A 13184-nucleotide genomic window follows, 5' to 3' on the forward strand; every position below is an offset into this window, starting at 1 on the left:
GAAGAAGTCGCCGAAGAAAAGAAGTAGAAGCAGCAGCAGCAGCAGCAGCTGCAAGAGAAGTAGAAGTAGAAGTAGAATCAGCGTGTGACGTTTGTGTCAAATACAGAAGCTGGTGTAATGGTGTTTCTAACGTAGCCATGTGAATCACAATTGACTGCACCATAATCCAAACACATAAGTTTTGGCGCGTCAGCTTTAAACTAAAACTCAGGTAACTATAGTAAATATCGGGACGACTTAAACAACTTAGGGATTTATATGCGCGAGGTAGCCTCGGTTAGCCTACTGCGAACATCTCCATTATGTGCTGATGGACCTCAAAAAGTTTTTTAATTTAATAACTTCCGTTGGTGCCGTGTGGCAACAAATAACTAGCTAATAACGACAAAGATAAAATGGCTTTCATAGGCCTGTTCACGAGTCTGTCTGCTGTCGAAGAAGATGTGAAGATTTCTGCTCAGCCAGTCTTTACACACAGGTATCTAATGACAGGTAGTTACTGAGCAGTGTTTGAGCTGTCTTCACCTGCATACTCATTTCTCTCTCATCGTGTTTCATAGGAACCAGAGTGGGACTGCTAGGAGAGGCAATGCCAAAAAGAGGAAACCCCAGGCTGAGCAGGCCAGCCCTTGCAAGAAGGTGGGTTGAACTTTTAATTGTAATGATAATTTTAATACACCATAAAGTTGACATTACATATTTCATCTGTATGACCTTGTTGCAGCACTTGCAGATTTATTTCATATGTCACATTTAGTTAAACATTTTGATGGCTACACCGCTACGGTTACATTAGATGTGAAATCAGGTTTGTGCTGTTTCTCAGGACAACATGAACTTGTAGTTGGTGAATACTGTATCATGATAAACTTAAATTTAATAGACATCAGTTTAATTAGATTTAATATCTCTAAATTGTTTTTGTTCCTTCACCTCAGAAGCGACGTTACCAAGGCCAATCAATGGGGACTTATAATGCGACTTCCTTTTTGTGTGATGACTTCAGGTCCGTAGACTACCACAAGCAGAACACTGACAGGGAGCATGTCAGTGCTGGCTACACTACAGAAGTGATACCTAACCACAGTAATAACACTGGCCAAGGTGACATGTATCACAAAGTTCTGAATTATGAAAGCAAAGGTAACTGTAATGTGAACAAGAAGCAACAGCAGAAAAAGAAAAGAGAGGGGCAGAAAAATGAGCATCACCTGAAAAACAGATGGAAGCATACCAATGGAGATGGATGTCATCAGACCAGACCGACTGTGAGAAAAGGTGGAGATGGTAAATATAAAGATCGCAAGAAGGTGAGCAAACTACCGACTGTGCCTGTTATGATAGACCTTGTTAGCCTGTTAAATGTTAGTTTGATTGAGGGGATGCTGACATGGTACACACTAGGCCTGCATGACATGAAGAAAATTGTGCAATATCACTGTTCAATATTGCAATGACAATAAGACTTGAGATAATTATTTAAGTGTGTATTTTAGCTATACGGTTCCTGTATCTTTCTGCTTTAATTGGCAGACTGCTAACATAGAACCCAAACAATAGCCTATACCCACTGAGTAAGGAAATAAAATATTTCAAAACTACCTCTATTGAAGAAAATGCACATAAATACCCAGCCAATTCACTGAATGTTTTTCCAATATTCCCCTGGACTGAGGGTCAAACATTCAGCATCAGAGGCATCAGAGTTAAAGAGCTAGCATTAACTTTATCCACTTCCACTTGCAGAGAAGTCCACCCATGCTATATACCAGGGGTCCATAACCTTTTTGGCTGAGAGAGCCATGAAAGCCACATATTTTAAAATGTATTTCCGTGAGAGCCATATATTTTTTAACACTGAATATAACTAAATGCGTGCATTTTTAAGTAAGACCAGCTATTTTAGAGTATAATAAGTCTCTGAATGTATTCATTTTAATAACATTGTTATACTGAAGCCAACTAATAATAAATAAAACACTTCTTACCAGTACTTCTTACTTCTTACTTCCTTAATGTGACTTCTGGTGCTGCATGGTTTTGCTGATGGCTTTGTAGTCTGGTTGATACGTGCTTTATGCAGGCGTTGAGGCTTCCATCTGTTAAACGTGATCGTAGGTTGGTCTTGATGTTTTTTAGATGTGAGAACGACTGTTCACATGCATACGTAGAGCCAAACATGGTTAATACGGCAATACTCACACGCTGCAGTGTGTGGTATATGACAGGAAGCGCGTTCCAAGTTTGGACAATCAGCTGGTCTGCGGGTTGAAGTTTTTTCATTTCTGTCCACTTGTGTTTGCTCGCCAGCTCTGCTTGCTGTCGTGCAAGTCTTTCCAAATCTTCATTCAGTGACTTGAACTTATTCATCAGATGGAGACACCAGGGATGTAACTCAGGTCGACTTTGTCCACTGCACACTCGTGTGGATGAGTGATGAACTTAAAAAGACGAGTGTGCTGACGAAATTCTCTTCTCTCTTTGAATGACTGCAGGAGATTAGATCTGAAGCCAGCTAGCTGCTGGAGATCAAAAAAACCTGGTCTGATTAGTAGAGATGGCATCCATCCCACTTTGGGTGGTGCGGCTCTCTTATCTAGAAATCTGAACGAGTTTGTTTTACAACCTAAATTATGACAACCCAGAGTTGATTCCAGGATGCAGGGTCGCAGTCTTACACGCCTCTCTGCTGTGTCCTTGCAGCTGCTACCCACCCTACGCTCCCAGTACCCCATAGAGACTGTGTCTGCCCCCCGCCCACCTAAATTATATAAATCAAGAATCAACTCCAGAGGAGTTATTCATAAGAACCTAATTAAAATTAAGATGACTCCTCTTATAGTAGAAAGTAATAGGACAATCAAATGTGGACTATTAAATATCAGATCTCTCTCATCTAAATCTCTGTTAGTGAATGATTTGATAAGTGAACATCACATTGACTTATTGTGTCTTACTGAAACATGGTTACAGCAGGAAGAATATGTCAGTCTAAATGAATCCACTCCACCTGGTCACAGTAACTGTCACATCCCTCGAAACACAGGCCGAGGTGGTGGCGTGGCAGCGATCTTTGACTCAAGCCTATTAATCAACCCTAGACCTAAACATAGTTATAACTCATTTGAAAGTCTCACCCTGAGTCTCTCACACCCAAACTGGAAAACTCAAAAGCCTGTTCTGTTTGTTATTGTATACCGTCCACCTGCTCCTTATTCAGAGTTTTTAAGTGAATTCTCAGACTTTCTGTCTGATTTAGTGCTTAGTACAGATAAAATAATCATAGTAGGCGACTTTAATATTCATGTAGATGCCGACAATGACAGCCTCAACAATGCATTCTGTTCATTATTAGACTCAGTTGGCTTCTCTCCAACTGTAAATAAACCCACTCACTGTTTTAATCACACTCTTGATCTTGTTCTGACATATGGCATCGAAACTGAACACTTAATAGTTTTTCCCCATAACCCTCTTCTGTCTGACCATTTTCTAATAACTTTTGATTTTCCATTAATGGATTATACTCTATGTGGGAAACAATTCCACTACAGCAGATGTCTATCTGGCAATGCTGTTACCAAGTTTAAGGAAATAATTCCGTCTTTATCTACTTCAGTGCCGTTTGCCAACACAGTGGAAGGAGGCCACCTTAACTTTACTCCCACACAAGTCGATAATCTTGTTGATAGTACTGCAGCCTTCCTGTGTAATACACTTGATACCATTGCCCCTCTGAAAAAGAAGGTAGTGAAACAGAGGAGGCTAGCCCCGTGGTACAGCTCGCAGCTCCGCTCCCTAAAGCAGGCATCACGAAAAATGGAAAGGAGGTGGCGCTCCACTAAGTCAGAAGAGTTTTTCATAGCCTGGAAAGATAGTTTAATAACATATAAGAAAGCCCTTCATAGTGCCAGAACCGCATTTTATTCATCACTGATTGAGGAGAATAAGAACAACCCCAGGTTTCTTTTCAGTACTGTAGCCAGGCTGACAAAGAGCCACGGTGCTGTTGAGCTTAACATTCCCTTAGATCTCAGCAGCGATGACTTCATGAGCTTCTTTACAAATAAAATCACAACTATTAGAGAAAAAATTGGTCGGACCACTCCCACAGCTCTTGCAGATGTGCCATCTACTACAATGGCTTTAGAAACATCTGTAAGACCTCATTTATACTTGGACTACTTCTCCCCTATAGATCTCTCTGAGTTGACCTCAACAATTGCTTCATCTAAATCATCAACATGTCTCCTGGACCCCATCCCGACCAGGCTGCTCAAAGACGTCTTTCCCCTAATCAACACATCCATACTAGATCTGATTAACCTCTCTCTATTAACAGGTTATGTTCCACAGGCTTTTAAACTTGCAGTAATTAAACCTCTACTCAAAAAGCCTACTCTTGACCCAGGTGTCCTAACTAATTATAGACCAATATCCAATCTACCATTTATTTCTAAATTTCTGGAAAAAGCTGTTGCAAAGCAGTTATGTGACCACTTGCACAAGAACGATTTGTTTGAGGATTTTCAGTCAGGTTTTAGAGTCCATCATAGTACAGAAACCGCATTGGTGAAAGTCACCAATGATCTTCTGCTAGCCTTTAGACCAGGGGTCCATAACCTTTTTGGCTGAGAGAGCCATGAAAGCCACATATTTTAAAATGTATTTCCGTGAGAGCCATATAATAATTTTTAACACTGAATATAACTAAATGCGTGCATTTTTAAGTAAGACCAACTATTTTAGAGTATAATAAGTCTCTGAATGTATTCATTTTAATAACATTGTTATACTGAAGCCAACTAATAATAAATAAAACACTTCTTACCAGTACTTCTTACTTCTTACTTCCTTAATGTGACTTCTGGTGCTGCATGGTTTTGCTGATGGCTTTGTAGTCTGGTTGATACGTGCTTTATGCAGGCGTTGAGGCTTCCATCTGTTAAACGTGATCGTAGGTTGGTCTTGATGTTTTTTAGATGTGAGAACGACTGTTCACATGCATACGTAGAGCCAAACATGGTTAATACGGCAATACTCACACGCTGCAGTGTGTGGTATATGACAGGAAGCGCGTTCCAAGTTTGGACAATCAGCTGGTCTGCGGGTTGAAGTTTTTTCATTTCTGTCCACTTGTGTTTGCTCGCCAGCTCTGCTTGCTGTCGTGCAAGTCTTTCCAAATCTTCATTCAGTGACTTGAACTTATTCACCCACATGTTTGAGGCCTTCAGGTCAGCAACTTCTACCTCAAAATCTCTGATGGAGACACCAGGGATGTAACTCAGGTCGGCTTTGTCCACTGCACACTCGTGTGGATGAGTGATGAACTTAAAAAGACTATCATATGTGCTAGTTTATCTGTGTGTCTATCAGTTATGTTTACCTGTGTTTTTGTTATCACTGAAGCGCTTTTCACTTTTCACCAAAACATATTTGTTTGCAGTTCTTCTCCTTTCTGCAACTGTTGCATTTTCAAGCTATTCACTAGATGCCCTCAGAGTTTCCTTGTCACCCTATCCCACCTCACACTAGGTCTGTCCCTCATTCCCTCATTTTACCCCAGTTTATTAGAACCTCTTCCCCACTGTTCTCCTCCAGATTGTTTGAGTTGCAATGACACCATTACTGTCCAGCCATTGTTTCCAGACCCTGATACTGGTTCGGCTCTACAGTTTCTGTCTGTGCTTTGTAATCATTTTTAGGCCTGCTTCCTGTTTCTGAACTTGCCCTGTTTGTTTGGACTGACTTTAAATTGCAGGACTGGTTGCCTGTTTTTGACCATTGCCTTAATTCAAATGGCTCTGTCTGTGTGTGCTGAGTTCTCTTTCCTGTTGCCAAAAAATGGAATCATTATTGTTAAAAGCAGAGACATGCAGTAGCCTAGTGCACATTATAAAACAATATATGATTATCAGGACTTTATCTGTCAGCATGCTAAAATGTTCACAGCAACTATTCAGATGTTTAACTGCTATAATTTTCACAATCTACTGGAGGTTTTGTGTATTAGATTTGATTGACATGTTCACTGCTCAAAAGCAAGCCAGAGAAATAACAAAAGGTGATCTGCAACAAGATCACGACCTATTTAGGTGAAAAGAGTATTTATCTGGCTAACTCTGAGTTAAAATGACAACACTGGTCTGCGCTGTAATAAGCAACTACTTAGTTACACAATAAAAAATACCCACTTTATTTTCTTTTTGGGGGGACACACACAAATAATCAGAATCAGAATCTGCTTCATTGGCCAGGTGTGTCGGATACACGAGGAATTTGACTCTGGTACATCAGCTCTCAATGTATATGTACATATCCTCATGCAAGGGGCAAGTAAACAGTAAACTAGTAATGAACTCAATTTCTGCTCAGTAAATACCCGTGTCAAAGATCAGAAAGAACTAAAGGCTGTTTAGTAGTAACGTTACAGTATATTAGGTAAGGCACATTTATTTATATAGCACATGTTCATATGCAACAGCACAATGCACACAGATGGATATATACAATATATATACAGTGGTGTGAAAAAGTATTTGCCCCCTTACTGATTTCTTATCTTTTTGCATGTTTGTCACACTGTAATGTTTCAAATCATCAAACAAATTTAAATATTAGTCAACGATAACACAAGTAAACACATCATGCAGTTTTTAAATGAAGGTTTTTATTATTAAGGGAAAACAAAATCCAAAACTACAAAGCCCTGTGTGAATAAGTGTTTGCCCCCTAAACCGAATAACTGGTTGGGCCACCCTTAGCAGCAACAACTGCAATCAAGCGTTTTCGATAACTTGCCATGAGTCTGCCACAGCGCTGTGGAGGAATTTTGGCCCACTCATCTTTGCAGAAGTGTTGTAAGTCAGCCACATTGGAGGGTTTTCGGGCATGAACTGCCTTTTTAAGGTCATGCCACAGCATCTCAATTGGATTCAGGTCAGGACTTTGACTAGGCCACTCCAAAGTCTTCATTTTGTTTTTCTTCAGCCATTCAGAAGTGGACTTGCTGGTGTGCTTTGGATCATTGTCCTGCTGCAGAACCCAAGTTCGCTTCAGCTTGAGATCACAAACGGATGGCCGGAGTTGTGTCTCCACGATTGACAGTGTTGTGTTAAAAACAAACAACTTTGGGGACGAAGTGTTCACAGAGGGTTTGCCATCATGGTTGTCATGCGTTTGTGTGTGAGAGAGAGAGAGAAAGCAGGGCATGGAGGGCCTAAGCGAATACATGAACTATGCACGGCATTACGTTGAAATAAGATTTAATCTAATTTAAATCTATATGTGGCGGTCCTTGCTGGTATTGTGGCGGCACGCCACAAATAAGTCAGTGTATGGGAAACAGTCTGCGGAGTGTGTAAATAAAATGATTTTTCTTATTCGTTGCGTTTCAAGCTGTCTTTTGTGATGTGTTTACTATGCATGTTCATATCAAGATGACAATGAAAATAGGACTTATCAGTCAGCCCTAGCACCTGCCTGCTGCTGTGCAGAATACGCATTCATCATTTTGCATGTGTAAAGAAAATGAACATTTCTAAAACTGGGTCAGATAATAGACATGGGCTGGAATCCCTTTGACGGTACGTAATGTCCATTAAACACATTTAGTTTCATTTTTACATTAGAAGTGAACTGAAAGTCTCTTCTTGTTGATGTTGTACCTTGAAAGTAACAAGCACGTGTGAATTAAAGCTAGTTTTCTATAACTATTACAGCCATTGTCCTGTTTGCTCCTTGTGAATGCGGGGGTCATTGCAGATATTTGATGGAGCAGACACATTACTATCCAGATTTCTATGGTATGTCCAGAGTAAGGGCAGTCATCTACAGCAGTGTGAAGTAATTAACTGTGTCTAACAAAAGATCAAAATGCCCCCTAAGAATTATGTCAAGGGGGCTCTGAAATGCTTTGAAAATGTATTATTCTTAAATATTTTATGGGAATCTTATTGTTATGCTCATCTTTCATCCCTAGGATATTAAAGTGAACCGCACAAGGTTCATGGCCCAAGAATTCAAGGACCAGAATGCTTTGTTAGTGGATGGTCGGTTGCTTTGTCGACATTTCCTCTGGGGAAGATGTATAAAGGCAGGTTACACCAAAATTGACAAGTTAGTTACTTGTAGGGTCAAAAAATACCTTTTGTTTGACATGTTTTCCTTGTACGCAGGGTGACGACTGCCAAATGGAGCATGTTCAGGGTTACAATGATCTCTTCAAAGAAGTTTGCAAATTTTACATCCAAGGACTCTGCACAAAGGGGGAGAGATGCCCATACATGCACAATATCCTTTGGTTCATCTGCAGTAATGTGTACTTCCGGTCATAAACTCACTGTTCTGATGAGTGTTGCACTGCTTATAATTAGAAACTGGAGGCTGTTGAACATTTGATTTCCTTTACAAAGCTGCACAGTCCTTTCCTTGCAAGTTCTTCCACAGAAAAGGAAAATGTTATCAAGGAGCAGATTGCAGGTTTTCCCATGAGCCACTTAATGAGCTTACTAGCCGACTGTTAGATGAGGTGTGTATGTAGACGTCCAGTCACAAAGTTTTTCTTTGGCTGTTTAATATGCACTTATATTCTGATGTGTGGTTTACTTCTCACTGCAGACATTAAAACGGGAAAAAGACCTCTATGAACTAGCAAAAAAAGCTGAACAGGAGTCAACAGGACAGCCAGTGACTGCAGACGAGCCCAAAATTATAGAAGCAAGCAGAACCCCTGATATACTGACGCAGCCAGTCAGGTATGCACAAACAAACTTGCACCTGTCATTGTAATGCTGTAAATATATCACCAGTTCTTGCAAAGAAATCCATGTCATCCACACAAGGTGTGACATTTCACAGGATTTTTATTTTTCAGGCCAAACTTCTACAACAGTGGAGAAACAAATACTGAGCATGAAGCCTTATGTCAAACTAAAGACCCATCTGATATCATGGATGAAGCTGTTCTACCAAGTGCATCAGATGCAGCCCAAGCTCTCAGCCCGCCATCAACTAAACGTAATCACGAGGAGCCAGTTTGTTATTCAGTTGAAGCAGTTCTTGGACGTCAGCTGTTCAAACCATTCCCCCATTCATATACAACTCCTGCAAGTCAAGAATCTACTTCTGTCTCTGTTGCAAAGACTTCTTCTGATTGCAGTTCAGGCTCTGCAAACCAAAGTGAAGCTCCCTATTCTGTTGATGCTGTTCTCAGATGTTGTAAATCAGTGGAAAAGTCTACCTTTGGTCAAACACCTACCCCTCCAGCTGCACAGACTGTATTATATACCCCAACTGCTGGCTGTGAAGTCACTGAACCTCTGCTAAGCTCAGAAACCCAAAATGAAACAGTCTTATATCCAGTAAGTACCAGAAATGAAGCAAAAAAACCCAATGAAAAAATTTTCAAAAGTCTATCATCCCTCCAAGTGCATACCAGCCTGATTTCAGAGACCTGTCCTGGTCATACTCTGGCCTCTGGGAATCACCAGAAACAAGCTGGGGAAATCCCAGTTTCCTTGAAACCTGCTCAGAAAGCTTCATGTGAAATCAGCTTCGAATTGTTGCATTCTCCTGTCACAGTGGCAGAGAAACCTGCATCCTGCAAAAGCATGCTTCCTTTCATGTCTTCTTTGCATCTGCCTGCAGATCTTACATGGTCTGTAAATCGCAAAAGTGAAAGACTTCTTCTTTATGGATCCAGTAAGCATCAAAGCCTGACAGGTACTCTGGGACGTCCTACACAGTTGAAGCCACATGCCTCTGCCTTGACGTCTGACTCACAAGTGTTGGTAAAGCCTCTTTGTCCTTCAGGTTTATCCGAGTTTAAAGATAGAGCTGCTGTTTTTGTTGAACCTGTCACCAGCACTGCTAAGACCACTGAATCTGGAGACTCTGTCAGTCATCATTTTTCAGAAAATCCATCCACAGAGATTCACCAGCACTCCAAAAAGTCACAGTCTGCCCTCGGGTCTAGTGCACAACGACATTATTCTACTGAGGCCACAGCAGAATGCAGCAGTAAAGCCACACATTGTGGTGATTTGTCAGTGAGACGCAACAAGACCCAGAAAAGACCATTTTACAGCCTTTTTGCAAGCCCCTTCACTGATGGCCTGAAGTCAACACCAGACTCTGTAACAACACCTGGGTGCCCTCAAGACTTGATTCAATCTTCCTGTCCTGGTCTACAGTCTACACATTGCACAGATAAAGATATACACACTGAAACTGACAAGGCCCCTGCCAGGTCCTTCCTTAGCCTTTTTGCTGCCCCTCTCAGAGCTGCTTCTCCTACATGTGGGCAATCTCACTCAGATTTTTCAAGGACTTCCTCATCTTCTCAAATGTCTGACCAGTCACTTGATAATACAGCTCACGTATCAGACTCCAAACAAAGAGCTTCTAATTCAGAGACACCTCTCCCACTCGGAGTCCACATTGATGTCAAACCAATGTCTCACAGATCAGAAGCTCCTAAAATTTCTCCTAGTCCTAAAAATGAAAGTAAAGATGTCTTATCTAAGCCTGTAAATAAACCTACAAAGCAACTGGTGAATCCCGTCTGCAGCCTTGTGTCTGATTCTTCCAGTTCAGCTTCTAATAGTCCAGATTCATCTGCAACCCCAGCTCAGCAGCAGCTGTCCAACATCTCGTCCCACAAAGGTAAGGGCATCTTACAAATATCAGTGTGACATGACGCTTTGTATTGCTAAAATATGTTCTTGATGCCTTGTTGATATTGTAGAATCTGCAGTACCAGCCTCTGCAAATTCAGTTCTAAAAAGCCTCTTCCTGTGCCTGAGCCCATACCAACAGGATGGAGAGCAACAGGGCAGTGTTCAGATCAGTGTCCCTTCAGGTGTGGGGTTTATTCATTCTTGTCAAATTAACAAATGCAAGATATAATTATCCATGTATAAAACGTCCCTCTGGTAGACTGAACAGTAGCCCTAAACTGTTAACCGTTTTACTTGCATTACAGAATGTGAAAAGAAGGACAAAGGCAGCATTAAGCGATGACAGAAAAGGGACAAAGGAAGTTCAAGGTAGGCATTTTACTGCCGCAGGAATAGGGGAATAAATCCTGCATGAAGGTTATGATGAATTTATTGAAACCAGTGTGGGTTCTTGATTTCTGAATATTCACCCACTCTTCCTGAACATCACTGAGTCTCTCAGAGATTAGGCATTCTTACACACGTACAACTTTTAGGATCTACCCATAGGTTTCACTGATGTTCAGGTTAGAGGACAATGAGGGCTGTTCCAAAAGCTTCAGCTTGTGTTTCTTGAAGCGGTTTTCAGGTCTGCTTTGGATCATTATTTTGTTGTAGAAGCAGGATGCTGATAAATGCAATACGACCTTTTTCAAGAGCTTTCCATTTCTATATTAAGACACTACTTTGGGTTATAACCGACTACATCAGCAACACACCTTTTAACTCATATTTACTATGCATTGATTGACCATGAGGTCAGCAGAAGAAGTGACAGCTATCGCAGTAGCTTTAGTGGTGTAGCCAGTGTAGCACAGAAGTTTATGATAGACAGCTGCTGTCTGCATTTCAGCAGATTTGTGGGTCTAGATAGCATTGATCCCCATTGAGAATACACTCAGTGTAACACTGTGGCTCGGTGTGTTTGTAATAGTTTTTATTCAAAAATTTAACTTAAAATTTAACCAAAGTTTGGCACTACAGTACAGACATTATTTGGTAAGATGAATTTGTTGTTCATTTCAGTCTTTTTATGGGATTTGTTGAAAATAAAAGTAGAGAATCCTGCCAGCCTTATTTATAAACATGTTTTGGATGATCTTGGGATTGTTTTATAGAATTTCTATTAGCCACATGAGACTGTGAGGTTATACAGTCAGAGTTGTATCCTCTGAATAGGCCACTGACAACCTTCTTCTGTTTTATTGTTTTTGTTTGTAATCTGCTTTCTTGAACCAAGATTCCCACCAACAGTCCCCAGAGAAGACAGTCAGCTGAGCACCAGCCCTTTTTCACACTCCTCAAATCTCCCTGAAGACCACAGGTGTGCTGGGCCTGAGCAGTCCGGCTGTGATCGAACCTCGGGTGTGAAACTGGCACACACAACTTCCCATTCAGAGTAGAGACACTGCTGATGCAGCATCATTGCCAAATGAGACTGAAGCACAACTCAGAGGAAGAAAAGTGGGTTAATGGGAACATGGCGATCTCCTTACTAAAGGGCCGTTTTAAGACTTTAAACACCACTGTTTTTCACTTTGGACATTAACTTTGGGATTACTTGTGTGTTACTCTTGATTTAAAACGTGCTTTTTGCACCAGTGATAAAACTGTGTAATGAAATTAGATCTTGTTGATTCAAAGGTCAAGGTGTTGGTCTGTATCACCTGTGTTTATATTTAATCAGTGTTTTAATGTGAGCCCCAACCATTTTACTTAGGATCTGCTCATTTATTTATAACTTTGTCAAAATATTTTGATCAAATTATGTTAATGCATCAAACAATGGTTAGGAGTGTTGGTATATATATTGCTAGTTTGTTAGGTACACCTAGTTTTTGTAAACTGACATAAAAGCCCTAATAAACTGTCAAGTGTATTGTGCTTTTGCTTCTGGCAGTATTTTCCCTCACTTTGTGGTCAGTCATGATAACCATCTTATCAGGGGGACACATTTAAATCTTGATAAATTTAGAACATGCAAGCTTCTTATGCTTATTTTTTGTGCCACAGTTTTGTGCAATGTTTAATATTTGTAATAGAAAGTTACTTTCGGCTTTTCCCGTTTAGGGGTTGCCACAGTGAATCGTCACGCTGACGACTCTCATGTTGACAGTAGGCACATGTTTTATGCCGGATGCCCTTGCTGACGCAACCCTGAGTCGAACCACTAGCCTACCAGGGACGGCGTCTAATTTTTGTTAAAAATGTATTTGTTATAAGAAATACTATCCTAAAATACTGATCGTTGTATTCAAGATACTGGATATTAGTAAACTTGGATATTAGATACTAGAGAAATACTTGGGTGCTTTTTAAAACTTTATAAAACTTTTTTTTTTGTATGTTATAGTCCTCTACCTTTTAGTATGTATAACATTGTTGGTATTTACTGTAAGATAAATTAGTTAAATTAAGATGTTCTCAAGCTTTAATTACCTTTTGATTTTTTGCCCAGGCAGAGCT

General features: G+C 40.5%; 2 protein-coding genes across 3 annotated transcripts in view; one reads left to right on the top strand and one right to left on the bottom strand.

Annotated features, from left to right (window-relative positions):
* The window catches only part of LOC109956811 (group XIIB secretory phospholipase A2-like protein), an 8847-nt gene extending 6319 nt beyond the window's left edge, over positions 1-2528 (bottom strand). The window contains exons 1-2 of one of the 2 annotated variants that reach the window (XM_020594172.1): positions 2203-2528; positions 1989-2099 (exon numbers count right to left, since the gene is read on the bottom strand). The gene's annotated coding sequence lies outside the window, so the exon portion shown is untranslated. Of the gene's footprint in view, positions 1-1988 lie in introns of both variants that reach the window. The other variant, XM_020594171.1, reaches the window with a different exon arrangement.
* Positions 43-12597, top strand: LOC109956807 (uncharacterized). Its single transcript, XM_020594159.1, has 11 exons — positions 43-478; positions 561-639; positions 939-1310; positions 7982-8095; positions 8178-8292; positions 8421-8530; positions 8620-8756; positions 8876-10665; positions 10748-10861; positions 10985-11048; positions 11959-12597. The coding sequence occupies exons 1-10, from the start codon at positions 396-398 to the stop codon at positions 11020-11022; spliced, it is 2952 nt and encodes a 983-aa protein (XP_020449815.1). The 5' UTR covers positions 43-395; the 3' UTR covers positions 11023-11048; positions 11959-12597.
* Positions 12598-13184: the final 587 nt, after the last annotated feature.

Source organism: Monopterus albus, unplaced genomic scaffold, assembly GCF_001952655.1.
Source record: "Monopterus albus unplaced genomic scaffold, M_albus_1.0 scaffold22.1, whole genome shotgun sequence".
Taxonomy (NCBI): Eukaryota; Metazoa; Chordata; class Actinopteri; order Synbranchiformes; family Synbranchidae; genus Monopterus; species Monopterus albus.